Raw genomic sequence first — 26,789 nt, 5'->3', positions numbered from 1 at the left:
AGGCACCGTTCAGCTGAAGGGTAAAGGGACAATCAAGTCCATGTAAATATAGGATAGAGCCAAGTTGTTTACTCATGTATTCATTCACTCAGTAAATATTTAACCAAGTCCTAGGGTTGGCCAGGTACTATTCTAGGTGCTGAGGGAGCAGCAGTGAATAAAACAAAGTTCCTACTTTCAAGTTCATGTTTCAGAGAAGCTGTCATTGCACCTGACAGAGAAACTTCTTGGGCCATCCAACACTTGGGAGAAACAAGTTATGCAAAGGGAATTTCCAGGAAGGAAGAAAGAACTGGTCTCTTGCTCTTTCCTTTGTTCAGCTCCTCTTAGGACTTGCTCACCTAGATCTCACCATTTGAAGAAGTTAGGTGGGCAAGAACTTCAAAAGGTTGTGCCAACCCCTTGCGACCCAGAAGAAGTTTGTTAGGACCAGAAGTGATTGCTGGAACTGTCCCTTAACCCCACCCCCAGGGGAGGTGCAGTTCACAGAACTCAGGTGGAGGCCTTGCCCAGTGCCGGGTTCCAAGCAAGCGTTCAACAACTCTTCAGTCCCGTCTTCCCAGTCGGTCTCCCCGTCTGTCCCCACAAGGGACCACAGGCTGCTTTGAATCCTGCCACTGTCTCAAATCAAACCCCTCTTTGGTAAACCAAATGTCACATCCTAGACAAGGGCAGGAGGGCAAGAACAGCTTCCCCCACAACCTCGAGCCAGGTACACTTAGCTGCAGACACTGTTCCTACACAGAGAGTACTTGGAGAATACTGAGAAAGCCTCCCCTGCCCAAATATCTTTCTACAAAGGTCTGAAGTTCTATGTGAACATTTTGGGGGTTTTTGTTTTGTTTTGTTTCAGAGGATGTCCAAATAAACTACCTCTTTTTATTTTTATTTTTTTAAGACAGGGTCTCACTCTGTTTCCTAGGCTAGAGTGCAGTGACATCATCATAGCTCACAGCAACCTCAAACTCCCAGGCTCAAGCAATCCTCCCACCTCAGCCTCCCATGTAACTGGGACTACAGATGTGAGCCACCACACCCAGCTAATTCTTTTATTATTATTATTATTTTTTTTTTTTTGTAGAGACAGGTCTCACTATGTTGTTGCTCAGGCTTGTCTCAAACTCCTGGCCTCAAGCACTTTGGCCTCCCAAAAACCTAGGATTACAGGTGTGAGCTACCATGCATGGCTTTTGCTTTTAAAATTGGCATTTTGCCTATTGGCAAAAATGTGTATCAAGAGCCAGAAAATATTCATGGCCTTGAACCTGAGTGGAAGTTGAGGATCACATTATGTATAAAAATGAATTTTTTTAGTCTAACTGTATGGAAATTTAAATAATCTCTAACATACCTCCCCAGTAGACTTTTATTCACATATTTAAAAGTATGTTACAAAGACTATTAGTATGTAGTAATACATCTAAATTTGTATGTACAGTATGATTTTAACCATATTTTTTAAAAGTATATAGAAAAACCTGGAAAACATCAAAGTAATGACAGCAGCTTTATTATAGCAATTAGATCACGAGTGACCTCTTCCTTCCAATTATATAATTTTGTTGCAGATGTAATAAAACTTTAGAAATAAAAAAGGTATTATGATAGGAATAAAAACAGAATTCTGGCAATCAATGAATTAGCACCATCTGCCCCTCTCATCTCTGACCCTGGAAAGGAAGCATACCTTCCTGAAATAGGCTTCCGCTAAATACATGATCTTCTGGGGGGCTCCAGCACACTTCACCGGAGTATTTGGGAAGGTAAAGACAGCATTGCCCTCTTTGAAGTCCTGCAGAGCTTTCCACGTCTTCTCTACAGTCTTCACCGAATAATTCGACCCTATTTTGGGATGTGCAAAACCTTCAGGTAGGCCTTTAATCTGCAACAAAGCACACAGAAATTCTTTATAAATAAAAGCACAGTGTCTTTAGAGTCCTTGTTCTTTGCCATTTCTACAGCCTTTCCAGTATTTCAGTGCTATTATTGCCCTCAATACTCACACACACACGGAGCAGGCAGGTGGGTGAGGGTGGTAAGACCAGAGCTGTGGCACCTGCAGTCGCCTGTCAAACTGCAGAATGGGCTCAGCCCCGGGGAACTCCTCCACCTGCCTGGCCTTGAGACTATGATTTAAATACAACAGAAAACACTGTACCCCCTAAATTAAAAAATACATACATACATACATGCATAAATACATAAAACTCTTCCCACCATCAAAGTGAGAGCAAGAAGCCAACCACCCTTCCTTTTAGGAAAACCAGTTGCCTTACTGAGGAGAAGAAGAAAGATAGGCAGGACCAAAAAGGCATTTATATTGTCAAGAATAGCAAACTTAAATTTCCCTGTATACATTTGTACCAGATCAAATTCTTGGTAAAGGCAGTAAAGCCAAGTAATTAAAAATACAGATTTTAGAATCCCACACAGCTGGTTTGAGTCCCAGCTTTCCCACACACTAGCTGAATAAATTACCTAGGACCCTGAATAAATTACCTAGGACCCTGAATAAATTACCTAGGACTCCTAAGCCAGTGGATCTCAGAGTGTGGTCCTCAGGCCAGTAGCACCAGTATCACCTGGGAACTTGCTAGAAATGCAAATTACCAGGCCCCACCCTACCGCTACTGACTCAGAAACTCTGGGGTAGGCCCAGCACTCTGTTTTAACAGGCCCCCAGGGGAAGCTAATGCACGCTGAGGTCTGAGAAGCTTATGTTCATCTCCTGTAAAATGGGGATAAAAGTGCATGCTGCACAGTGTTGTTGGCAGGAGTAAACGAGATCACGCATGTTCAGGGATGAATAAAAGGACTGATGCACACGGTAGGTGCCCCATAAACATTAGCCTGTAAGTGCCAATACAATTAACTACGTACTCAATCTTAAATGCTAGAAGCTTCACAGAGTGCAATGAAGATGTCACAGATCAGGTTAAAGAGACTTAAGCACCAGTTCTCAGCAAGAGAAGATTCAACTTCAACCCATCAAGAAACAGTCCTCAAGATGGGCTGGTCCTTCAGAGCCTCCCCAGGCCATGCTCCAGGCCACCTCTGGGGTCACCCAGACACCTTCCCTGAGGCCTCAAGGAAACAGAGTCCTATCATCTCTACAGTGACCTGGGTTCATTATTTATCCACATTCACTATAAATAAAACTATTTGTTACTGGTTACCCCTGTTACAGTTTAGATAGCAGTAATATTAGCAATCTCAATAGTAATTATTATTATTATAGATACGGTCACCTTGTGTTTTAATGTTTTCAAAGTTACACAACTCTGCTAACATTGGATGTTCGCGGTACGCCTCTGAGGGAGGCAGGGAGATGTTATTAGCCCGTAGAACAGATGGGGAAGCTGAAGCAGAGCAAGGTTGAGAGTCCTGCCCAGGTTCCTGAAGAACCAGACACCGAGGTCTCCAACCGCCTGCCTACGCGTCTTCCCACAGGACCACCGCATCTCCTAGCTCCCAAAGCCAAACTCGCAAACAGCCGATGACCCATTATCTCCTTCATTTTTTTTCCCTAGTCTAAAGAAGCCGTGGTTGAGGGAAAAGGCGCCAGACAGTGGTAACCTCACTCCTTTCAGGAAGCCTGTGTTGTGAAGGGTGGCGTGTGGCCCCTCATCCCAGCAGAGTTGCTTCCCCGAGAGCTCTGAGCAGAGGAGGGGAGAGTGAGAGTCAGGGAAAGACACAAAATGTGACTCCCCTTCTGGCTGCACAGTGACAGGCTGTGTGCTGGGGAGCGGGGGACTGTCCTGCCACACAGTAGACCAGCGAGCAGGACACCATGCTGCAGAGATCCTGTGAGGCTGGCTGACAAAGACGTGGGGACAGATGGACAGAGAGAGCCTGCCTGGTCCAACGACCCCAGATTGGACACCCAGCGCTGCCAGAGTCTCACCTACATTCCTGCCCTAGAGTTCCAGGAACACCCCGGTATTTTCATCAAATGACCCCCGCTTTTTGTTCACTAACTAACCTGAGTGGTTTTCTAGTACCTGCAATCAAAGAGTGCCAAGTAGCACAGTGGCCATGGTTAAGTTGCTTACATTCTCTTAGCCTCAGTTTCCTCATCTATCAAGTGGAGATAAAAATGCCTGTCTCACAAGTAGTGGTGAAGAATCAATATTTGATTCCTAGCAAGGTTCCTGGAATGCAGCAGAGATTCTATAACAATAGCCTCTTTTAATTATCATTGTTTCGCGGTTTGCTGCAAGAGTCTGCTACGAACTCTCAGCACTGACCTCTTCAGTCCTCTTCACGTGGCATTACAGGACCTTGGGTAGACTGCCTTGGAAATCACCACCTCTGCTGGGTCCACACTGCGAGGATTTGGGGGAGAGGCATGGACCTTCCAAAAGTTGTAGAAATTGGCACACTTCTCCATTCGGTCTACTCCATAGCTTGTCTGTCATTCCATGAGACTCATGGCACCTTGACTCAAAAGTCATCTCAGCACTTACACCAACTCACGGCTTCTCTGAACTTTCACATAACACATCCCAAGACATTTTCACTACCCTCCCCTGGACACGTCACAATTGAGGTTTGGTTTTGTTTTTGTTTTTTAACACAAAAATGCATTTCAAAGACTCTTGCTGGGCCAACCCCAATGAGGTCCTTGCCCAGATCACATTCCTGCAACTCATGACCTGGTTGGCATGGATACTTCATGTGCTGCAAATATTTACCCACAGTTCCCAACAAACTCCTGGAAATGACTACTATTGACTTACTCCACTATATTTTAGAAAAATAAACTTGAGTCTCATAGCAGTCAGATAGCAGCTGGCCCCCTAGTTCACTGAAAAGGGAGATCTAAGGAACTTCTGGGTAGCATCTACATTGTGTCCGTCACACAAAAAAAAAACCCAGCATTTGCACAACAAAACCACATGTCCTTCCAGCATCTGATAAACTAACTGCTGGCATTCTGCTCTTAAAGTCTGCTTAAAGATTCATAATCTAAACCTTACTTCCAAAAGAAAATGTAATCTTTAATACTGCCAACTCAGTCCCACATAGAAAGGAAGGTTTCTTTTAAGGATGGAAAAGGCTGCTGTTTTGTAAGAATTACCATCAGGGCATGGACATCCTGAACTCTGATTAAAGCTTAAAACTAGAACAACTTGTTACTACCGACAGAATCTTAGAGAAGACTTTTTAAAAACCATCCATAAAAGGACTGCTGAAAAATAAAACTAGAAGAGGATTCCTTGGAACTTCATTCTTTGTCAAAATGAATATAAAACAACTAAATGCAGTGTTCAATCTTGATATAACAAGCCAATGTAACACAGAAACAGTTTAAAACAGTACCTTCTCATAGTCCAGCTGGATTCCAAGAGCAATAATAAGGTATTTGTAGGAGATCTGCAACAGAAAAAGGTGTTATTTTAGACCAGGACCCAAAAAGCAGCAGCTCAAGGGCTGACTGGGGACACAGATGTGTGTGGTCAGCACCATCTTTCCATTTTTTGATGTAATGTCTTGGGACAGAGAGAGGTGGGCAGGCAAAGAGGGATACATGGTCCAGTTCGCCATCCATGCCCTCTGCTCTCTATGCTCTGGCATGATGCCCCCAGGGTTACTGGGGTGGGTACTTTCTAGTATCCCATTGCTCTGGGAGCCAGGTATCAGGTAACAAAGCTGGCTGCTTCAAAAAAAAGAGATGCAAGGAGGGCCTGCTGTTTTAACACGTAGCAATAGCATTTGTTCAATAAACATTCAGATGCGAGATACTATTCTAAGGAACAGGGTATGCAGTGGGTATTCAACGAATACTTGTCTTCTTTGTTTATTTATTAATTCAACATCGCTCAGTCTCCTCCATTGACCACACACCTTGCCATCTCGTGCAGTATGCAACACACACACATTGATACAGGCACACACGTGCATAAATATATACCACTCTTTCCCCATGAAGCTATCCAGTTTGAGAGTGGCTGTGCATTGATACAAGCCTTCAGATTAACAAAACATCCAAAGGCCCGTGCTGGTTACCTCCTTGCCGTTGTCTGTGCGGATGCAGTCCTTGTCTGGGTTCAGCTCAACCACTCTGGCTTTGATCCATTCCACACCAGATGGGATCACACTTGCTGTGGGACGACCAGATGAGGACAACTGTTTGGCACCAGCACCCACCAGCGTCCAGATTGGCTGATAGAAATGTCTCTGGGAAACAAAGTAGTTGGGGATTTATTCCAATTTGAGGCTGATCAAAGCGGTTATAACTAAAGGTATATGAGCTAGACTCTCTCAATTACTCCCTCCTGAGCCTGAGAGCATCCCATAGAAAAGTCTCCAAATGGTTAGTTCCCCCTGGTTGGTGTCTCCTATTATGTTAAGCTCTGCAGGATAGTCACTCGACATAGCGTTTCTTCCAGGATCATCCAAAAAATCTATAAACTGTCTTTAGTGACCACCTTATTATTTATTGCTGAAAGCTGATATGGTGTTTAATATATATACATTATATATACATGCATATGGACACACACATTATGGATACCCTTATGTGCATAGATATAAAGAAGAATTAAGCCTGGCAGCCTAAATACAGTACCTCAGAAGCACGTGGAGACAGTGGTAAGTCTGGAAAGTTTACAGCCACTGCTGGGTATCCTCAAAACTTCATTAACTTCCGATTGTGTTTCCCAAGCCCATGGAGGACCACAGACACTCCCAATTAGCCCTTCTCCTTTCTCCCAGGTTTTACACCCAAAGCCAGTAGGCACCAGCCTCTACCCCACATGGCTCTGGTCAGAGCTGCCAAAACCCATGGAAAGGTGAAGAGGACACCAGAAATGTCTTGGCAATTTCCCTACAACCAGTAAGGGGTGTGATCAAATAGGAGGGGGGCAGAGGTCTCCAGGTGAGAGAGCTCCTCAATGTCAAGTCCATCTCGAACAGGGAGAGGGACAAAAATACAAGCTCAGTTTTTAGACTACAAACATCATCAGCTCCAGCTACCACTAAACCAGACTCAGCAGGAAAGTACCCAAAGCCTGAGCCACTGGCAGCTCCCTTGAGAGACTCCTGCTCTGCGCTTCCTCTCAGGGCAGGACAGACATGATTCTGGCCTCCTGAATTGCATCAAGTTCCCAGAGGAGCCAGTCTCACTACAAAGAGAAGCCCGACTGGGAGACCTGCCCATGAGTTAGCTACAGTACAACATACGCCAGAGAGAATGGCCACTGGCACGGCTCTCTGACCACTATCATTGAAAGTGGTGTCCCTCAATTGAAGAGACACCACTTTGAAAAGGAAAGTGGCAGAGAGCGCCCCCTAGTCTCCCCTCAGACCACAGCCCTGGGTAGCATCATCTTCTACTGGGGAGACTTCTTGGAGAGGAGCCTGCCTTTCTTGTCCCTCCTCCCCCCAGAATAGGCACCTGATCCATTTGCTTCTTCCTCCCCAGGATGCAGCTCCCAACTGGTACATGCCCAGTTCCTTGGGAAACATTAGGCAAACCACCAAAAATACTGAATATTTTTCTGAAGCTTTTGGACTATTTTAAAATATTTTTCATAAGACTTAGTCTTCCCTCCTAGTGTCAAATACCTTTTCTCCCTTATAATCAGTTTATAATCCCTTTGCACTTAAAATTCTTAAGCCCACTGACATCTTTCCAGAAGCCTCTCAGCCCTCCAACTCATCATCCCTTCCCCAGGCTAGAACAGACAGGAAAGTGCAGTGGCCACTGGTTTTCCTCCAGGCAGGAGAACGGGGGTGGGAGGGTGTCATGGGTTGAACTGCAGGCTGAAGTTCTAATCCCAGTACATGTGTATGTGACCCTATTTGGAAATAGGGTCTTTGCAGATGCAATCCAATGAACATGAGGTCATGCTTGAGTAGAATGTGCTCTAAATCCATTGACTGGTGTCCTTCTAAGAAGGTCACATGAAGACACAGGGACACTGAGACACACGGAGAGCACCAAGTGAAGTGGAACAACTCAGCTGCAAGCCAAGGAGTGGCAAGAATTGTGAACAACCACCAGAAGCCAGCAGAGATGTGAGAGAACTGTGAGAGAATAAATGTATGCTGTTTTTAGCCACCCAGTTTGCAGTAATTTGTTATGGCCGCTCTAAGAAACTAATGCAAAGGGGAACACAAAAAGCTGAGAGATTTGTCTTCCCTCTGGCCCTCCTTCCCTCCACTTTCTCCCAGTCCTTTGGGATGGGCAGTTTCTTATGCCCAGGAGAAGCACTAACCTGGAGACATGAATTCACTAACCTGACAGCCATGCCCACCCCACCCCTAACACACACACATACACCCACACACACACACTCACAGACTCGGCCACTCAAAAGGGGAGACTTACCTCGCTGGGCTCAACAATAGCCACGTTCTCTGCACCCACCTTCCTCTTCATGCGGGCGGCCATGGAGATCCCACCGCTGCCCCCGCCCAGCACCAGCACCTCGTAGTGGTTCTTGGCTGCGCAGCTGGCCCCCGTGTGCAGCTGTAGGGGGCCGGCCTGCTGAGAGCCCAGCCTGAGCAGGCAGGCAAAGAGCCGGGCACGGGGCCCTGCCACCAAGGCGACCAGTGGGGACATCTTCAGGTGGGATCAGGCTAGAAGGGAACAGACGGGGATATGAGTGCCAAGGTAGAAACCACGAGGGGACCATGGCATTATCTTTTGCAGAGGAAGGGAAGGCTGGCACGTGATCCACTCCAGCTGGTCTCCACCATCTCTCAAGACTGCTTTCCCTCTGGCTGTGGTCCCCAGGTATCCTGGGAGCGCTCAGTTGGTAGCTCCCAATCAGCTAAGCTTTCCATCTCTCTCCATTCTCCTACGTTCAGGCCTTTGTGAACTAGGTATCCCCCACCCTGTAAATCTTTCCTAATAACTCGTCTGTACCCATCCTCCTCCAGCCGTAAGACCTAGGGCACCATCCGGCTGTATCCAGCTGTGGCCCATTCGCCTCTCAGGCGTGCTCCTCAATGCTTTCTCCGGCTTTTCAGTCCATTGGAACTGATGTCTGAGTCCAGACAGAGACCTGTAACATTCCTCGCTGCCAAGGGCACCCAAGACTTTGCTGAAGCAGAAATAGTCCAGCAAGAAACCCACCTTCTGCCGCTCAGGGTTCTGACTACGGCAAGCAGGTCCCCGGCCCCCACTCAGAGCCCTCCTGGCTCTGCTGACCCAGGGCCATACAATTTAACCAAATCAAACAGGCAAAGGCCCTCCACCCCTTCAGCAATTTCAACCAGATGATTTTTAAAAGGCCATAAAAGGAGCCCTGCCTGGTATCATAAAGTTATATTTTATGCAAAGAATATGCACATGCTGCTGACCACCCTTTTACGATAGCCAATTCGGTAAACAATTTCTCCTTAGTAGTTCCTCCGAGAGACGCACTTTTACCTTTAGGAAAACGTGTTTCTAATCTGAGCAGCCAGTGCTCTGGCAGAGAGAGAATGAAGGCTTCGCAGGGCCTGGCCTTTGCTTCCCCGGTGCATAGAATTGGCCTGACCTCTAGGCCCCCACCCACCTGTATAACTTCAAGGGCCACACTGAGGATCTCCCCCTCCTGGGTACTACAGTGCCCCAAGTTCTACCATCAAGTTCAGTCCTTCGGGTTCAATACTGCTCCAAGAAATCTTATTAAAATGCAAATGCCCAGCCAAGGAATAACACTTCTAGCTGCTAAGGTCACTAACATCTTAATGGAACGATTTAATTATGTCATTTCCCCCAAAATCCCCCCCCCCCAAACTGGAGAAGAGGAAGTCTGCCCCAGAGGATTAGAGAAGGCTGAGAGGGGAAGGGGCTAGGAAAGAAAGAAGGGCAGGCCCTGGAGGGGGAAAATGATGGGCAGTGGGAAGGAGGAGCCAGGGGTGCTAATTTTAATTAAAACTAACTCTATTTCAGAGTTTTGGCACCACTGACAATTTCCTCAATATTTCATATCTGGGAAGCAACCCAGAGCTGGAGGGAGGGGATTCCCAGGCCCCCAGTAAGCAGGGCAAGCTCATACATTGTTGCTGCCAAGTCTAAAATCAAGGCAACCCTTCTAGAAAATAACACTTATCATCCTTGGGCCCTGTATTTCCATTTCTGAGAATCTAGGCTAAGGAGATAACCTCTAATACTGAAGAAGGAACACTGTTACAAAGATATTTCTCACACACTTATTCATAATATGGTCAACCCCCTGTTAACTGGTTTGCGGACTAGTCCTGATTACATCCTGGGGACAGAAAAAAAACAACTAGGAGCTCCGTACCAGCCAGGGAAGGCTGAGGTCTCCAATTTAATATGGGGGCAGAGAGCAGTCTGAAGGTCAGAACACTGGGGCAAGGTTAAGTAAAATATGGTACACAAAATGACTTAAGTAGTCTTTTAAAATTATGTTTACAAAGAATATGTAAAATGTTTATATTATGATCAGGATACCAATTGGAAATGCAATATTATCTCAACTATGTAAGAGAAAATGCATTGGAAAAAATAAGAAGGCAGCCAAAATCTATCTTAGCACTGGGTAAGTGATTTTCTCTGGGTTTTAGAATAATGGGTGATTTTGATTTCTTCTGCTTTTCTGTATTTTATAAAAGTTTTTACTGTATACCTATTAATGTTAATAAAAATCTTCATTTTGGTGGTAGTGACTAACAAATACTAAGTCCTTTGCATAAGCATTTAACTTTTGAGTTGCCCGCCATTATCATCCCCATTTTACAGATGATAAAACTGAGGCAGGTAGCAATTAAGTGACTCTCTGAAGGTCAAACAGCCCACGAGTGCTGCCCTGTGATTTGAACTCAGGCCTCTACTTTAGACTTCTCCACTATGCCATCTGTGATCTTTAGAATAATGATGTATCAACAACAATAAAACAATGCTTGTGTGACAATGTTAAATGGAAAATAAAAAGCAAACATATTTCCCACAACTTCCCAGAAAACAGACACCATGTTTTCATGGTCCTGACACTGTATCTTAGCCCCATGAGTGGAGACAGCTGGGCTAAGTTTCTTTTTTTCCAGCCACTCCCTCTGAGTTCATTCGACCTCCTAGCTCCCTTCCAGCCTAACACGCTGTGGTTCTTCTCTTGAAAGCTAACGCAAATATTTCCCTCACTCAGCCGAGAAGGTTGCTTCTGTCTTATTTCAGCAGTGACCCGTAGCCTATTTCAGAATTCAGTATTTATAAACATAAAGTCCTCTGAACCAGTTTCATTGGCATCATTAATAACAACCACAAAGCAGAATGCCCTGGCCTTGCATTCAAATTTCACTTTCCAACTATAAACAACAACTCCAAAAATACAAAAAGAATGTGCTAGAGCAAATGTCCCAAGTTTTGAAACTCCCAAAATCTCAGTAACTCCGTCTAACAATGTAACATCATCTAAACTTCCAGATCGGCAAATCTAGAACCATAATCTAACACTCTTTGTGGAGAAGGCAGTCTAGAGTCAAAGACTAGAACCACCCAAGGGCAATGATGCATAAGTAGAAGTTTTTAAAATGCCACTTTGGAACTATTGTATAATAAAAAATATATTTGGTCCTTGTTCTGGTTCCTAGCACAGAACTCCTAAAACCTTTGGAATTTTCTGAGTGATAGGTATTTTGTTGTTCAGAACAAGCCCCTGAGTTTGTGCTAACGAGGTGACCAAGAGCAGGTCCCCTAGATAGATCAGGATGGGAGCTGGTCACCAGAAAGACCGAACACGTGACTGTGATTAGAAGGCTGGAATTTTAAGCCCCTGATCTCTAGGAGAGGAGGGGCCTGGAGACCAAGTTCTAGAAAAACTCTGGAACACAGAAACAAAGAGCTTTCAGGTCGGTGAACAGGTTGTGCTGGGAGGGCCTCGAGCCCAGAGGGGCCAGGGAAGCCCTGTAGCGCCACTCCCCATACCTTGGCCTACGTAGCTCTTCTGTGAAATTATCTGGCCATTCCTGAGTTGTATCCCTTATAATAAACCAGTAAACATAAGTAAGGTGTTTTCCTGAGTTCTTTGAATAGTTCTAGCTAATTATGGAACCCAAAGGGGGATCTTTCGTGGGAACCCTGGAATTTGCAGCCAGCCAGACACAAGCGTGGGGACCAGGAGCAGATGTGCTGCCTGGCTGGCATCTGCAGTGGGGACAGTCTGTGGGACTGAGCCTTTAACCTACAGGGTCCGTGCAAACTCCAGGAAGTAACGTCCAAACTGAATTGAACTATTGAGCCCTCAGTCAGTGTCAGAGAACTGACTGGTGTTGGGAACCATATATTTTGTGTTAGAAGTGGTGTCAGAAAATATCACTCAGGAACCAACACAAATTTCTGACGTTGACCTAAACCAAGTCTATTGCTTCCTTCAATTGTCTGTTTTTCTGGTTGTTGCAACAGCCAAACAATCTTAACCAGAAAGCAGAAGAAAAGAAAGGAAGGCCAAACTCGACCCTGAAGTCAGCAGAGAAGAAACAGAAAACCTCTGTCAACAAAACAATCAAGGAGTATAAATCTAATATGACTTCTTAGTCTCTCCAGAAGACAGCCTGAAACATACATACTTGTTAGTTTAAGAAATAAGAGTTAACTACCAATGACACAGAGGAATGCAACTACTTTATATCTATATTCTTACAAGGTGAAGCACACTTTTAAAAAAATCGATAAAAAGGCAAATTTAGTTTTTACTCAACAAGCGGCACATGTACTATATTTTATAATTAAATACTATCATGCTTTTAAGTTAGATAAAAAAAAATCCCTCTGTTAATTCTAAATCAATTGAATGCCTCCTTCAAAGCATCCAAATAAATGCTCTGATATATCTATAGTCTACCTGGACAAGTAAAATCCCTGCCGATTGAAAGTGAAGAGAGCTGCCTGGGCATCTACTTACATCACTGGCCCCTGGCTCCAGGCCAAGGTCTGGACAAGTCTTTGGAATGCCACACCTCGCCTCAGCAGCCCTTGCTGGACAAGCAGTACAGGCTGCCTGTGTCAAAAGCTTCCTAATCCCATGTCACATGACATGGTGTGTGAGCAGCTAGAATTACAACATTCATCGCAAAGGTCCACCAAGCCAGTAGGCTTGCAGTCAATCCTGCAGCTATTTCTGCTTTTGAGGAAACAGCGAGTCTTTTTACAGTTCCCAATTGTTTTAACTCAAGCCTAGGCCAGGCTGGGTCCACTTTGCTAATATTTTCAATAACCACAGGACCAACCTTTAACAGACCACCCCTTGGAGAACACTCCCAAAGTCAAAGCGGAAAGCAAACAGTGAATAGCCTCAGCTCTTGCCGCCATCCCCGCCCCACCCCCATTCCTCCCACCAGACCTGGGCTGAGCTGACTCTGAGCTGTCACTCTGGATCCCTGTGGCTTCCAGTCCCTCAGGCAAGAGCAAGCCTTGTCTACACAGCACGGGTCAGGCTTACACCTAATGCCCAGGTGGTGAAATGCCTGGAAGACTTCTCTTTAACTAGATCCTCCCACTTGAGCTTTCTGGGCCTACATAATTAAGTCAGACCTAACATTATCATCAGTTATTTACACCTCGTAACCAAATTATTTCCAAAAGACAGGATTTGATAGGAAAAGTAGGAAGAAATTATCATCATCACAATAGCTAACATTTATTGTTTACTATTAATAGTTATGTTATCTCAGAAACTCCTCACAACTCTGTAAATAATATCCCCATTTTACAGATAAGAAAACTGAGGTTTGGAACAGGGTTAAAGAACTTGCCTAATTAATTAACTTCACTAATTAAGCAGCAGAATTTAATTCAAACTATATGAAAATTCAGGAAAAATGCCTACTGGCTGAATTTTATTCTCATTCAAATTTAAAGCAACTCTTGGTTGAATCTCATGGAATGGGCTGGGAGGGAATAAATATATGGTATTAAATTTTAGCTTACTAAGTAAATTGAAAAGAAGAAAACATGAGGTTTTTTGCAGGGAGGGTAAGGTGCAATAATAGTACCAATTTAGATCTTTAAGAGTCTTTTTTTTTTTTGGCCAGGCATACTAGTGGCTCATACCTGCAATCCCACCACTTTGGGTGGCTGAGGTGGGAGAATTGCTTGAGGCCAGGAATTTCAGACCAGGCTAAGCAAGAGTGAGATCCCCGGACCCTTTCTTTACAAAAAATAGAAAAATTAGCTGGGCATAGGGGTGAGTACCTGTAGTCCTAGCTACTCAGGAGGCTGAGGCATGAGGATCACTTGAGCCCAGGAGTTTGAGGTTGCAGTGAGCTATGATAACACCACTACAGTCTGGCCTGGGCAACAGAACGAGACCCTGTCTCGAAAAAAAAAAAAAAATAGTCTTTATCTTTTAGAAATATACGCTGAAATTCTTACAGTTAAAATGATATAGAATTTGCTTGAAAATATTTCAGGAGGGTTGTATAGGAGTGTAGGTGAAACAAGATGAGTCATGAAGTGTTGGCAACTTGAAGCCAACTGATGCATACATATGGGCATTCCTTGTGGTGGTCTATTTTCTTATATGTTTGAAAGTTAAAATGAGTTAAAAAAAATGAAAAGGCAAACAAGAAAAATCATAAAAACAGTGCCTCAGAGTGGAAACTGGCTTTGCAGAAGTTAAGAAGCACAGTAGAGAAAACACAATTTACCTTAGAGAATACCTAAATCATCATGAACACTCTAATAGTAGAAATATAGATGTTACTGCTGGTGAGGGCTCAGAATGAAATAAGAAACATGTTTTTGGACACTGGAGAAAAAGGATCCGTGTTATATAGTGCCAGAAAGCTTAAGAGAATTGCAGTTCTGTGGAAAGTAGAATTTGTACAGCAGTTCCTCCCTTTCGCCATGGGGAATACATTCCAAGACCCCTAGTGGACACTTGAAATCTCACATAGTACAGAACCCTATGTATACTGTGTTTTTTCCTATACATACAGGCCTGTGATAAGGTTTAATTTATAAATTAGGCACAATAAGAGATTAACAACAACAATAATAAAATAGAACAATTATAAAAATATGTCAGCATCACTACTCTTATGCTTTGGGGCCATTATTAAGCATTATAAGAGAAGGGTTACTTGAACACAAGCACTGCAATACTGCAACAGTTGATCTGATGACGAGATGGCTACGACATAACAGGCAGGTAGCATATATAGCACGGAGACACCGAACAAAAGGATGATTTATGTCCCAGGCAGGACAAAGTGGGACAGCATGAGATTTCATCATGCCACTCAGAATGGCACACAACTGAAAACTTATGAATTGTTTATTTCTGGGATTTTTCATTTAATATTTTCCAACCACAGCTGACCATAGGTAACTGAAACTTCAAAAAGCAAAAAAAAAAAAAAAAAAAAAATGGATAGGGGGTGGGGACTATTGTAAAAGATTAAATTGAACATTTAGCTGAGGAGATTTTCCAAGTGAAGTACTGAAGATGTAGCCAGAGTTTTTCTTGCTGCTTTTAGTAAAATGCAAGAGGAAAGAAATAAACCGAAGGAGTAAATGTCGAACAAAAATGAACTAGAACTACCAGCTGCAAACACATGCTACGTTTCATGAGAAAGGAGGGATGTCCCAGAGGGCAGAGCTGAAAACCACAGAGAATCACTCCCAGGCCTCGAAACCACATGGAGTTTGTTCAGTTGGATTTTGAAATTTCTTGGGACTGGTGACTCCTTTTTCCCTCCCATTTTCTCCCTTTTTTAGCCAGAATGTCTTTAACTTTTATCCTATGCCTATCCTACCATTGCATTTGGGGAGCAGATAACTTGTTTCTTTAGTTTCACGGGAATTATTGCCCAGGACGGGTCATACCCAGAACCTCATCTATACATAACCAGATTACTTAGATGATGAAATTGAGACTTTCGAGCTAATGAGACTTAGATTAGCATTTGGACTTGAGTTAATGCTGTAATGGATTGAGACTTTTGGAGAACTAGGACTGGAGGAAATAATATTTTGCATGTGGGGCGAGCATGGATCTCTGGGAGCCTGCGTGTGGACTGTGATGAGCAAAATAATGCCTGCGCCCCTGCAAAGATGCCTTCATCCCCAGGACATGTGAATATGTTCCCTTACATGGCAATAGCGACTTTGTAGGTGTAACTAAGCCCAGGACACTGAGATGAAGACAGCAGCCCGCAGTATCCAGGTAAGCCCAATCTAATCTAATCACATAGATCCTTAAAAGCAGAAAACCTTTCCTAGCTGTGGTCAGAAGCAGACACGACCATGGAAGAATGGTCAGAAAATGAAAAATTGCGGTTTTGAAGATGGAGTAAGGGGGCCAGGAACTAAAGATGCAGGCAGTATCTACAAACTAGAAAAAGAAAGGAAATAGATTCTCCTTTGGAACTTCCAGAAGAAGTGCAGCCCTGCCAGCACCTTGATTTTAGTAGTGAGACCTGTGCCAGATTTCTCAACTACAGTGTTGTAAGATATAAATCTGCACTAGGAAACGAATACATATATCATCATTGTTATTCTCATTTACTTCTCTGAAACTGAGGTTCAGAGAAGTTAAATGACATGCTGGTTAAATCCACAAGCTGAGGCAGGAGGATCACCTGAGACCAGGAGTTCAAGACCAGCCTGGACAACATAGCGAAACCTTGTCTCTATAAAAAATAAGAAAAATTAGCTGGGCATGGTGGTACATGCCTAGAGTCCCAGCTGCTTGGGAGGCTGAGATGGGAGGATCACTTGAGCCCAGGAGTTGGAGGCTCCAGTGAGCTTTAATCACACTACTGCACACTACTGCACTACAGCCTGGGCAACAGCCTGTCTCTAAGAGGAAAAAAAAAATCTACAAGCTAGAATATAAATCCATATTTTTGGAAGCCAACCCCAACACCCCTTCCACTAGTTCAGAAATGATATAGGGTTAGAAAATAATGGTGGGCATTTTTTGGCAACTGTTCGTGAGAAGGTGGCCAAGGAACCCAGTCCTACATTCTTGGTACACTGCAGAGGTTTTCTACCTACACCACCAACCACCTGGACCACGCCAGGGAAGGACAAGAAGGGCCCAGAGAGTGTCAGTGGGGATAGATGAGACCAGAGTCCAGAACCAGAGTCTGAAACCATCCAGAGGTTTTAATCTCTCTGGGAAAGTAGATGCGTCAGAATGTCAACAAATAACCAAGTGACTACAAGAAAGTTCCAAGAAGGGAAAGGTCATTAATACGACTGTAGAATCAATGTGGGCTAGAGGGACTGAAGAAGCTGGGGCTTGGGCTGGACTTTGGGCCATGGCTAAGATAAGGAACAAGGAAAGGCCACTTCAGGAAGATATAATACTTGAAAGGAAGGGGAAGGACTAACATATACTCCATTCCACTACATTGCATGCTTTGTCAGCACAAGGGCCTGATGTGACATGTTCACTGTTTTATTCCCAATTCCTAGTACAGCAGCCAGTATGATGAAGAATCTTAGTAATGTTTGCTCAAAAGAATGAATTAACTGATGAGTGGATTTATTCAATACCTTTATATGCCCCACATATGTGCAATGAATGAAGGTAGAACTTCATTACAGAAAAAGTATACTGAGTGCAGAGGAAAACACAAAGTGCTAGGATACATCCCTGCTCAAGCTAGAAAGAGAAAGATGTGCGCACATCTAACGACCTGTATGTAGGTCCAGTGGCAGAAGCAAAGTGCCATGTAATCAATATGATCCAAATACCATTAGGTGTTTTGATGAAGCATAATCGATGAAAGCTTGAGGAAATAGGTAGAATCTGAGCAGGAGGTAAAAGACTGGCAACATTTTAATGAGTGCAACTTCTACGGGAGGGTACACCAGGAGGGAATAGCGTGAGCAAATGCATCAAGAAGTGGTGGCTGCTTTCCAAATCTCTCTCCACCCTTCTCTGCCCGTGCTCTGAGCCCTGAGAGCAAACCCGTAAAGTGTGCAGCAACTGGCCTCCCTTGCCCTCTGCCTTCCAGTTGGGTTTGTCCAGTGGAAGGCACTAGTAGAACATTAGAGATTGGAACGAGAGGAAGGTCAGGCTATATACTCTCCAGCCCCCTCTCTGTCAAGCCTCCGCTCAGCAGTGGGTGTATCCCTGAGCCGAAGGCCTTGGCTCCTTTGGGGTGGCCCTCTTGTCAGCTGAAGCTCTATCCATCCCCTCCATGCATCCGCAAGCCCCAAACCAATACAATTGCTTCACCCTCTTGCTCATTTCCCTTGAGCCTGCCTGAGCCTCTGTAAATAGTTATTTCATTAAGCCCTGGGTAAAAACACTTTCAGTGTGCCAACTGTTTCCCAGATACGCTGACTGATAAGACAGGAGGCTAGCTTATCAGTCAGGCAGTGTTTGGGCAATGGCAGGCAGACCAGATTTGGCTTGACTTTGAGATGATGAGAAGGAAATATCATAACCATATGATGAAGGGCCGTGCTAGGGCACTGAGGCTTTCCACAGAAAAACAAGGTTCTGGAAAGTGATAGAACACTGTGGGCAACATAAGAGGAATCTGGTGTGGAGCAAATTTAGTTGGAGGAGAAACAAAACCAGTTCAGCAAATCAGTGAGGAGACATTGCAGGGGTCCAGGTGTGCGTGATAGGGCCTGGATTAGGTGTTAGCATTAGAAATGCAAAGATTCAGATGAAAGAGAGAGGCTGGGGGAAACAATGTTTTCGGAGAAGTAGGAAAGGCCTCTGGGAGAAAAACAAGTCCAAGTTGACATCCAGGCAGCTGAAGAGAAAGGAATTATGTGAGCACAAACAGGGAAGTTAAGGCAGGAGCCTGTTTGAGCTAGTTTTGGACAATTGGATTTAAGGTTTTGGAAGTAGAATCACTTGGAATGAGAATCACCTAACTGTGGATCAAAAGGAGGGCAGCCTAGGGCAGGTGTGCACAGGGAAGAGAGAGAAATAAGATTGTGCTTAGAGCTGAATAGTACTCAAAAAAAAAAAAAAAAAAAAGATTGTGCAGGCGTATGTTGCTAACATTTAGGTATAAGAGCTTAATCCTAGACAGACAATAGTAATCCCATCTATGTGTTACAAAACAGCAACCTGCAGGCCAAGTGGCTGCATTTGGTTTGGCTCACAGTGTTTTCTTGAATTTTGAATTAGTTGATAATATTACAAATGTTGGAGATCTCGCCAAAAAAATTCCAGATTCTTGGCCTCTGGCAATACCAAGCCCACATTCTCACATGGAAACCCTTGGCTGGAGCTGAGCGGTCATTGGCCATCTCCACCCTGCACAAGGTTCCCGGTCACCCCAGCCCCACCCAGCCTCCTTCCTTGCTCCTTTAAGTTACCCGCCCAGCACTGAGGTGTATTTGAGCTTGTATTTGAGCGTCCCTGCGATGGCAGTGAGAGTCCTTGGAAGTTCTTAATGAAACTGGATTTAGAAAGATTTAGACAATGCTAAATTTGACTGGCTTTTAAAAAATATATAAAGATTTAGAAAGAGTCCCCTGGGGGAATTGACAGGATGAATTGGAGCAATTCAGTTGAGTTCAGCATTTTTTTTTTTTTTTTTTTTTTTTTTTTTTTTTGAGACAGAGTCTCGCTTGTTGCCCAGGCTAGAGTGAGTGCCGTGGTGTCAGCCTAGCTCACAGCAACCTCAAACTCCTGGGCTCAAGCAATCCTCCTGCCTCAGCCTCCCGAGTAGCTGGGACTACAGGCATGCGCCACCATGCCCGGCTAATTTTATATATATATTAGTTGGCCAATTAATTTCTTTCTATTTATAGTAGAGACGGGGTCTCGCTCTTGCTCAGGCTGGTTTCGAACTCCTGACCTCGAGCAATCCGCCCGCCTCAGCCTCCCAGAGTGCTAAGATTACAGGCGTGAGCCACCGCACCCGGCTGAGTTCAGCATTTTTGAGTGTTTATTATATGCCAGGCATTGTGCTGGGCACTGCGGAGCCAGCAGTGAATAAGAAGAGTTCATCTATTGCAACAGGAAAGGCCAGGAATGTGAAAATCCATTAGGTGGCTGTTTTGGAAATTCAGGCACCAGTAAGAGCTGGTGGGAACTGAGATGAAGCCATGAATGTGAGACACATGTTGAAGAAAGTTTTGCAACAATTAGATATATGGGATAAAGAAGAAGGAAGAATGTGAACCGTGACAGTACATCCACGTGTTCCGGTAGAGATAATGGAGAGGATGTAACAGTATTGGATTTCTCAAAATGTAGTAAAGGTCCAATGCAGAGTGAGAGAGAAGGAAACCACCCCCCTTGAAAATCAACTAAGTGTTGTTCCACGAAGAGATTACGCTGCCGTGCCCTTCCTCTTGGCACAGCTCCTCTTGAGTAATGGCAGCATTTCCTTGCCTGTGTGTTCAGGAACCAGATTACTATATTGTTAACAAACAAGGAAAATGGAGCAAGCTTAGCCCTCCAGAGTGATGTTGGAACCCTCCCTCTGGAGCTGTTATAAATCCAAACATTTGTTTAAATATTAAGCTATGAATCAAGTCCAGTTGTGGACCAGGACTGAGTCATCGGAGAAACAGGAGCAAGCGTAGGGATGCAGCTGGCTGATGATTCAGGATTGGAGTCACAGTGGGGTTTTTTAGTTCCCTAACTCATTAGGGACAATCTATGGGAATTTTCTTTAAGGAGTTACTGATTAAGAGTCACTAATGAAGATGCCAATGAAACAGTGGCTCCCTTTGCTACTGAGAAATTTCCTTCAAGTTTCCCTAGCCTATACTTTTTTATAATCAAAGAAAGCATTATCATGGGAGGACTGACAATTTCACCGAACCAACGCAATTGCTAAGCAGAAAACAAAAATTATATTTACATAAGGAAAATGTTTGCATTTAGTTTCCAGAAAAGGAAAAAAAAATAAGTCAATCAATTGGATTATTTCAATTGAAAGTTAAGGGTTTTGACTGGATTCTATAGGGAAAAAAAAAAAAAAGCCTTGTTTTTCTGCTTGCTTTAGCCAGTGGGGACTTGACTTCTCAGGTTCTAGCGTATAAATAAGCACAACTCAGCTCCCCTCCAACCCCACCATTCACAGTTGGCCTCTGGTCAAGTATATTTCAGGTTTCCTTTCAAAGTCTGCATGTGCCTGTGTGTCCATCTGCAGGCTACAGAACCCAGTTCACTGAAGAAGGAAGCCTGCTGTGGAATTACGTTGCTCCCAGTCACACAGCAGGGATCAACATAGGCCTTGGTTTCCTGACTCTGTTAAATGACCACAGAAAAATTCCTCATCGCCCTCAGGAGCATTGCGATTCCCGCTCCAAGTCTCTCATGCAAGGAGACTCTGAACAGTGGAGTTTCATTGTGAACAGGGACTGACCCATTACCCAGGCATACCATTCTCTGGAATCCAGTGTGTAAGGTCTTAGCACAATGAGAAAAGACTCTTTAGTTACAAGGTATACATTTTTTCTTTGAACATGGTTGCCGAAGACGCTAAACTTAATCCTTTACTGGTTAGGACAGAATGAGGTGTAGACAAAATACCAGGTATGCTGGTTTCCCTAACAGGGAGAGTCTCTGTGTCCAACTAGGTGCCACAGGTCCACCTTCCAGGTAGTGCCAGGTAGGGGTCTACCTTAGCCATTCCAGGCCATGCTTTCTTCATCAATGGGATAAAGGATCGGGCTGGCTGGCTTCAAAGGTCCCTTCCTTCTCTAAAGCTTTGTGATCCTCTAAATGAGGAGAAAAGGGATATGAAGTTTCACAAGTAGGCATTCAAATGGCAACAAGTAGACATTTGTTCTACTAACTCTTTAGATTGATCAGAGCTGTGAATTATTGTGGCAAAGAATGACAAGGGTTGATATCTAGGCCTGGAACATAATCAAAATGGAAACCATTCCTCTCAGGCTCTGTCCCCAAGTGCCACACCTGCACCATTATCCACTGTGACTCACTGGGCAGCTGCAATGGGTAGGTGCACTAGCCCAGGCATAATAAAAGCATCTGGAAAACAATCATTTGTTGAAGGCTTGCTATGTGACAGGCATTATGATATGTGCTTTACATAATTTCTCACGACAATCAGAGAGATGGGAATTATTATCTCCATCTTATAAGCAAGGAAACAGACTGTGGGACCATGAGCAAGCCACTTAACCATATTGACTCATTTCCCTGAGTATAAAATAATCGGATGTGTCTAACTGACATTAAAGACCTTATTACTCTATCATTTGAAACCAGCTTAGATTTGATCATCTAGACCTTGGCTCATGATTATCATTCAAACTCAGATGGCCAGAGAATGAGACGGACCCTCATCCATCTCAAGCATCATTCACGTGCTTACAGGAATGCAAAACCACATTTGCTAGACCCAGTACTTTCTTGAGGAGCTCTCACAATCTATATCCTAAACAAGGCGGTTGTTAAAACACATCATCTTCCTATGGGGACATCAGGGGCTGCCTTAGACAAATAGCCAAGGAAACAAGAAAGTATCATAAAGTGAAATCACCACAGGCCCCACTTCCAGAAGTCAGGGGTGGGTTGCAGGATAAAGACACAGGTATTTCCTCTCCATTAACATGGATAAGCTGGAGCTGCTAGTTCCCAGCCAGACAGAATGAAAGTTCCCAGATGGGTAGGCTAAGACCAAAACTTGGAAATTCATTATGATTAGAAGGGAGTCACCACATGGTACTTAAGGATGTACCATCATCCCATCACCAACCATGTGTTTATAAAGCACCTACTATGTACAGGGCACAACAGCTAACCTGGGTCATTTGCTGAAGACACCAAGTTCTTTTCCTGACAGTCAGACTTGTAAAGGTAAATGTAGCTTTCATGACCTCAGCCAGGATCCCAGGAACCATACAGAATGTCTGTAGAAAGAGAGCATGTACAAGACTCTTCTGGACAGGTGGGGTGCACAGTAGTATTAATTTGCTAAGGCCATCACAACAAAATACTATAGACTGGATGGTTCAAGCAACAGAAATTTATTTTCTCACAGTTCTGGAGGCTGAAAGTCCAAGACCAAGGTGTGATAGTACTGGCTTCTCCTAAGGCCTCTCTCCTTGGCTTGCAGGTGACCACCTTCTTGCTATGTCCTCTCATGGCCTTTTCACTGTGCACACATGCCCCTGATGTCTCTTCCTCCTCTTATAAAGACACCATTCCGATTGGATAGGATCCCCACCCTAATGACCTAATTTAACTTAATTACCTCTTTAAAGGCCCTATCTCTGGATACAGTCACATCCCAGGATACTGGGTTTAACATATGAATTTGCAGGTAGCTGGGCACACACAGTCCATAACAACACCAGTGGTTGCCCTTCCCAAAGATACAGACATAGACAGCACCAGTGTGTTCTAAATTTCAGGTTCTACAAATTTCTCTCTCCCTCACCCCCCTTACCCCAGTTTAGAACTTTCACAGAGTAAATAACAGGGATGGTTGGCTGTATCTACTTTTCTTTATTAGTACCATACACATTTGGTAGATTACATAGACTTTTAAGGCTGGGAATTAAAAAGCAACTAGTTGGCTTCAGGCCTAGACTGGGCAGCTTTTAGCAAACTACCCACACTTCCCCTATTACCAAATCTTCAGAGTCAGAGAGGAGTTATGTAGTGAGTAGTGGATCAGGGAAAGGTGAAAAGAAAAGAAGAATGTACATCTCTGCCCAGAAATGCCTCATCACGGGTCTGTGTCCATTCATTGTAAGACATTTCCTGTGTTACAACACATCATCGGATTAACAAGCCTCAGCACAGGGAAGATGGAGGAGAGACTGTTCTGCAACAAAATCCTGGTTTCCTTCCTACACTCAATTTCATTTTCTCTGGCAGAACACTACACACAGATCCATGGGCCCTGGCTGACATTCCAAGCACTCCAGTTCCAGATGTGTTTATATATTTGTTCAACCAGTTTAAAAAAAAAAAAAACCTCAAATTTAAACAGTCATTTCCCAAACCACCAGCTGTCTCCTTGATGAATTTTGTTTTTTAGTTGTAGTTACAAGCAACCCTCTTCAACCCATGTATTCATTCAATAAATATTTACTGAGTGCCTTCCATGTTCCAGGTTTGGGGATACAATGGTGATGGCCATAAGCTTGGGAGGGATACAGACAAGTTCTAACAAATGGTACCTACTTCACCTCCCTGTACCAGATGCAGTGCTGGTTGTGTTAAATACATGGGGAGGTGCTATTATCTCCACTGTACAATGAAGAAGCTCAGGCTCAAAGAAGTTCCAAAGCCAAGGTCATGCTGGACCTTGGAAATGTCAATGGATGTGTCAAGCCCAGAGGCCAAGTCATCTGACTTCCTGAGCATTGTCCTTTCTACTGTCAGGGGATCTTAACCTGGGGGCCATGAACTTTGTTGGAAAAAAATTATATCTACTTTCACTAATATTTAACATTTACATCTTTTATTTCATTATATTTAATTGAAAAAAATTTTTTTTGAGACAGAGTCTTACTCTGTTGCCCAGGCTAGAGTGCTATGGTGTCACCTAGCTCACAGCAACCTCAAACTCCTGGGCTCAAGCAATCCTTCTGCCTCAGCCTCCCAAGTAAATAAGACTACAGGCATGCGCCACCATGCCCGGCTAATTTTTTCTATATATATTTTAGTTGTCCAGCTAATTTCTTTCTATTTTTTTAGTAGAGACGGGGTCTCACTGTTGCTCAGGCTGGTCTCCAACTCCTAAGCTCATATGATCCTCCTGCCTTCAGCCTCCCAGAGTGCTAGAATTACATGCGTGAGCCACCTCGCCCGGCCTTTCATTGAAATTTAACATTTTCTTCAACTATGTACTTAGGCAACAAACCACAGGAGTATCAGCAGTACCTAAGACTTCATCACCAAAAGAAATCACAGATATTTTCTTATTATACAGGTGTTGCCTATGTCTTGAAATATTGTTTATGCTCTTTACTACTTCAAAATGATGGTAGTTATTAGGTCCACTGCTAGATCTCGTTATTTAATAAAGCATTAGATTTTTTTAAAAGGCACATATATTACTATCAGAAATTCTTTTAATATTTTGACAAGTGTTTTGCCATTAGTTTCCTTTATAATACTCTACCTTTATCTTATACCTTTAAAAGCATTGTTCTGAGAAAGGGGTTCTTAGTCTTCCCAGTGCTGTCAAAGGGGTACATGGCACAAAATGGGTCAGAGCCCAGAGACAGCCCAGGCCAATCCAGAGGCTGTGTCTTTGAGCAAAAAGCTAGGTTGGGATTTTAATAACTAAAATACAGATGAAAAGGAAAAGAAAGGAGCCCTGATTCCACCAAAGGACCTTTTCTCCCCTTCCCACCAATTCCGGTTCGGCACATGCCCCAAATGCTCTCCCCTGCAGGTTCCAGCCGCAGCTGACGTATCGAGGGCCCCTCTGTCCCATGCGCAGTGTAGGTGGATAAATGTGTCACGCTAGGGGCGGACGGGCCGGTGTCAGTCTCTGACCCCCGAAGGCTGAGCACCCACTCCCGCTCGGGGACCGTGGTGAGTGACAGTCAACAAGTGGAAAGCGCCAGAAATCTCCACACACCAAAACCACAGATACTTGGGTTTTTAACCGCCCCTGGCAGGTCTCCCTCTCCGCTCCCCCAGGCTCCTCCGACACTCGGAGAAGGAAGCGAAAGTCCCAAGACCCGCGTCCCAGACAAGGGCGGCAAAAGCTGCAGGTGTCCCGGGCTTGGGGAAAGAAAGTCTGTGGCGCGGCGCAATGGGGCTGCGGAGTCCCAGCTGCGGAGGCAGAGCTGGGCCAACAGCGAGCTGGGCCAACACCTGGTGATCTCCGCCCCCGCCCTGTCCCCGTCCCCTGGCCGAGGGCCGGAGATCGGCTCCCGGTTGCCGCTTACCCGGGGGTGAGCGGAGCCTTCCGCCCCTGCGATGGCGCAGCAAAAACTGCCGATCCCTTCTGGGGCCCAAGGCCTCTGCTAGGGACCCGCCCGCGCTCCGCACCCTGCAGGCGGACGCTGGAGGCGGGGAGAGCGAGGCTCCCCCCGGAAAGGTCGGAAAGTTCTCGCCGCTGCCCCGCCCGGCGCCGCTGCCCAGGCACCATGACCAGGGCAGGCTGCAGAACCAGCGCACCGGGCTTTGAGTGCTGGCGGAGGACAGAGCCGGGAACTGGGGTCCAGCCGGCCGGGGAAGCTGCCCGCCGGGCGGGTGAGCGGGCAGGACAGAGTAGCCCCTAACCCCGGTGCGCCCTGGAGCGCGGCCCCGCGCGCTCGCGCTCTTGCTCGCGCGCGCACGAGCAAAGGACACGGAGGCCACCTGACGGTCCCGCCCCTGGGTGCCAACAGCTTTGCATAATCTGGACCAAAGGTGGAGGTGGGGCGCTGTAGATAGAGGCCCTGGCAGTTTGCACTGGGTCCGCCAGGGTGCCCTGGGCTTCTCACCAGGTTCCCACGACTTCCCAGAAATACAGCTATTCCCACGCTCATCTCACAAATGAGGCCACCAAGGCTCAGAGCAGCTCATTGACTTGCACTGGGGCGCGCTGGAGCGCTACCCTCAAAGCGCGCACGCTGAGGTCAGCTGGCTTTCAGCCACTGGCCTGCACGCAATGTCCCATCCCATTTTCATGACCGGACATTTTCAATTGACTGTTCTTTCTAGGTGGGTGCAAAGTGTAGGTCAGTGGTTCTCCCCCATATCAGACCCAGCAGTCCCTTCTTATAATAAATACAGGATTGTCTTACTGCAATTTTAAGCTTTGATAACCTCAGAAGTGCAAGTGCTACAAGCTTTCCAAAAAGAAAAACCTTTGAAAGTGTATTTACTTTTCCTCTAAACTTTTATTTGGCTTTGTGAATTTTGAGTAATTATTTTTAATTGTTTCAATCAACACCTTCTATCTTCAGAGGGGCCAAT

The 26,789-nt window shown here is 44.8% G+C and overlaps 1 protein-coding gene across 2 annotated transcripts in view; it reads right to left on the bottom strand.

Annotated features, from left to right (window-relative positions):
- SQOR (sulfide quinone oxidoreductase) overlaps positions 1–26,121 on the bottom strand; it is a 39,683-nt gene extending 13,562 nt beyond the window's left edge. Inside the window, exons 1-5 of one of the 2 annotated variants that reach the window (XM_012766722.3) lie at positions 25,775–26,121; positions 8,336–8,586; positions 6,010–6,180; positions 5,323–5,376; positions 1,688–1,882 (exon numbers count right to left, since the gene is read on the bottom strand). In XM_012766722.3, the coding sequence (XP_012622176.1) occupies positions 1,688–1,882; positions 5,323–5,376; positions 6,010–6,180; positions 8,336–8,569 (654 nt within the window). In that variant the 5' untranslated portion in view covers positions 8,570–8,586; positions 25,775–26,121. Of the gene's footprint in view, positions 1–1,687; positions 1,883–5,322; positions 5,377–6,009; positions 6,181–8,335; positions 8,587–12,860; positions 12,960–25,774 lie in introns of those variants that run through there. The other variant, XM_012766723.3, reaches the window with a different exon arrangement.
- Between the last annotated feature and the right edge of the window lie 668 nt (positions 26,122–26,789).

Source organism: Microcebus murinus, chromosome 6 (genome assembly GCF_040939455.1).
Source record: "Microcebus murinus isolate Inina chromosome 6, M.murinus_Inina_mat1.0, whole genome shotgun sequence".
NCBI classification, from domain to species: domain Eukaryota; kingdom Metazoa; phylum Chordata; class Mammalia; order Primates; family Cheirogaleidae; genus Microcebus; species Microcebus murinus.
The sequence above is the reverse complement of the archived record's forward strand: the minus strand, read 5'-3'. Positions and strand labels throughout refer to the sequence as shown.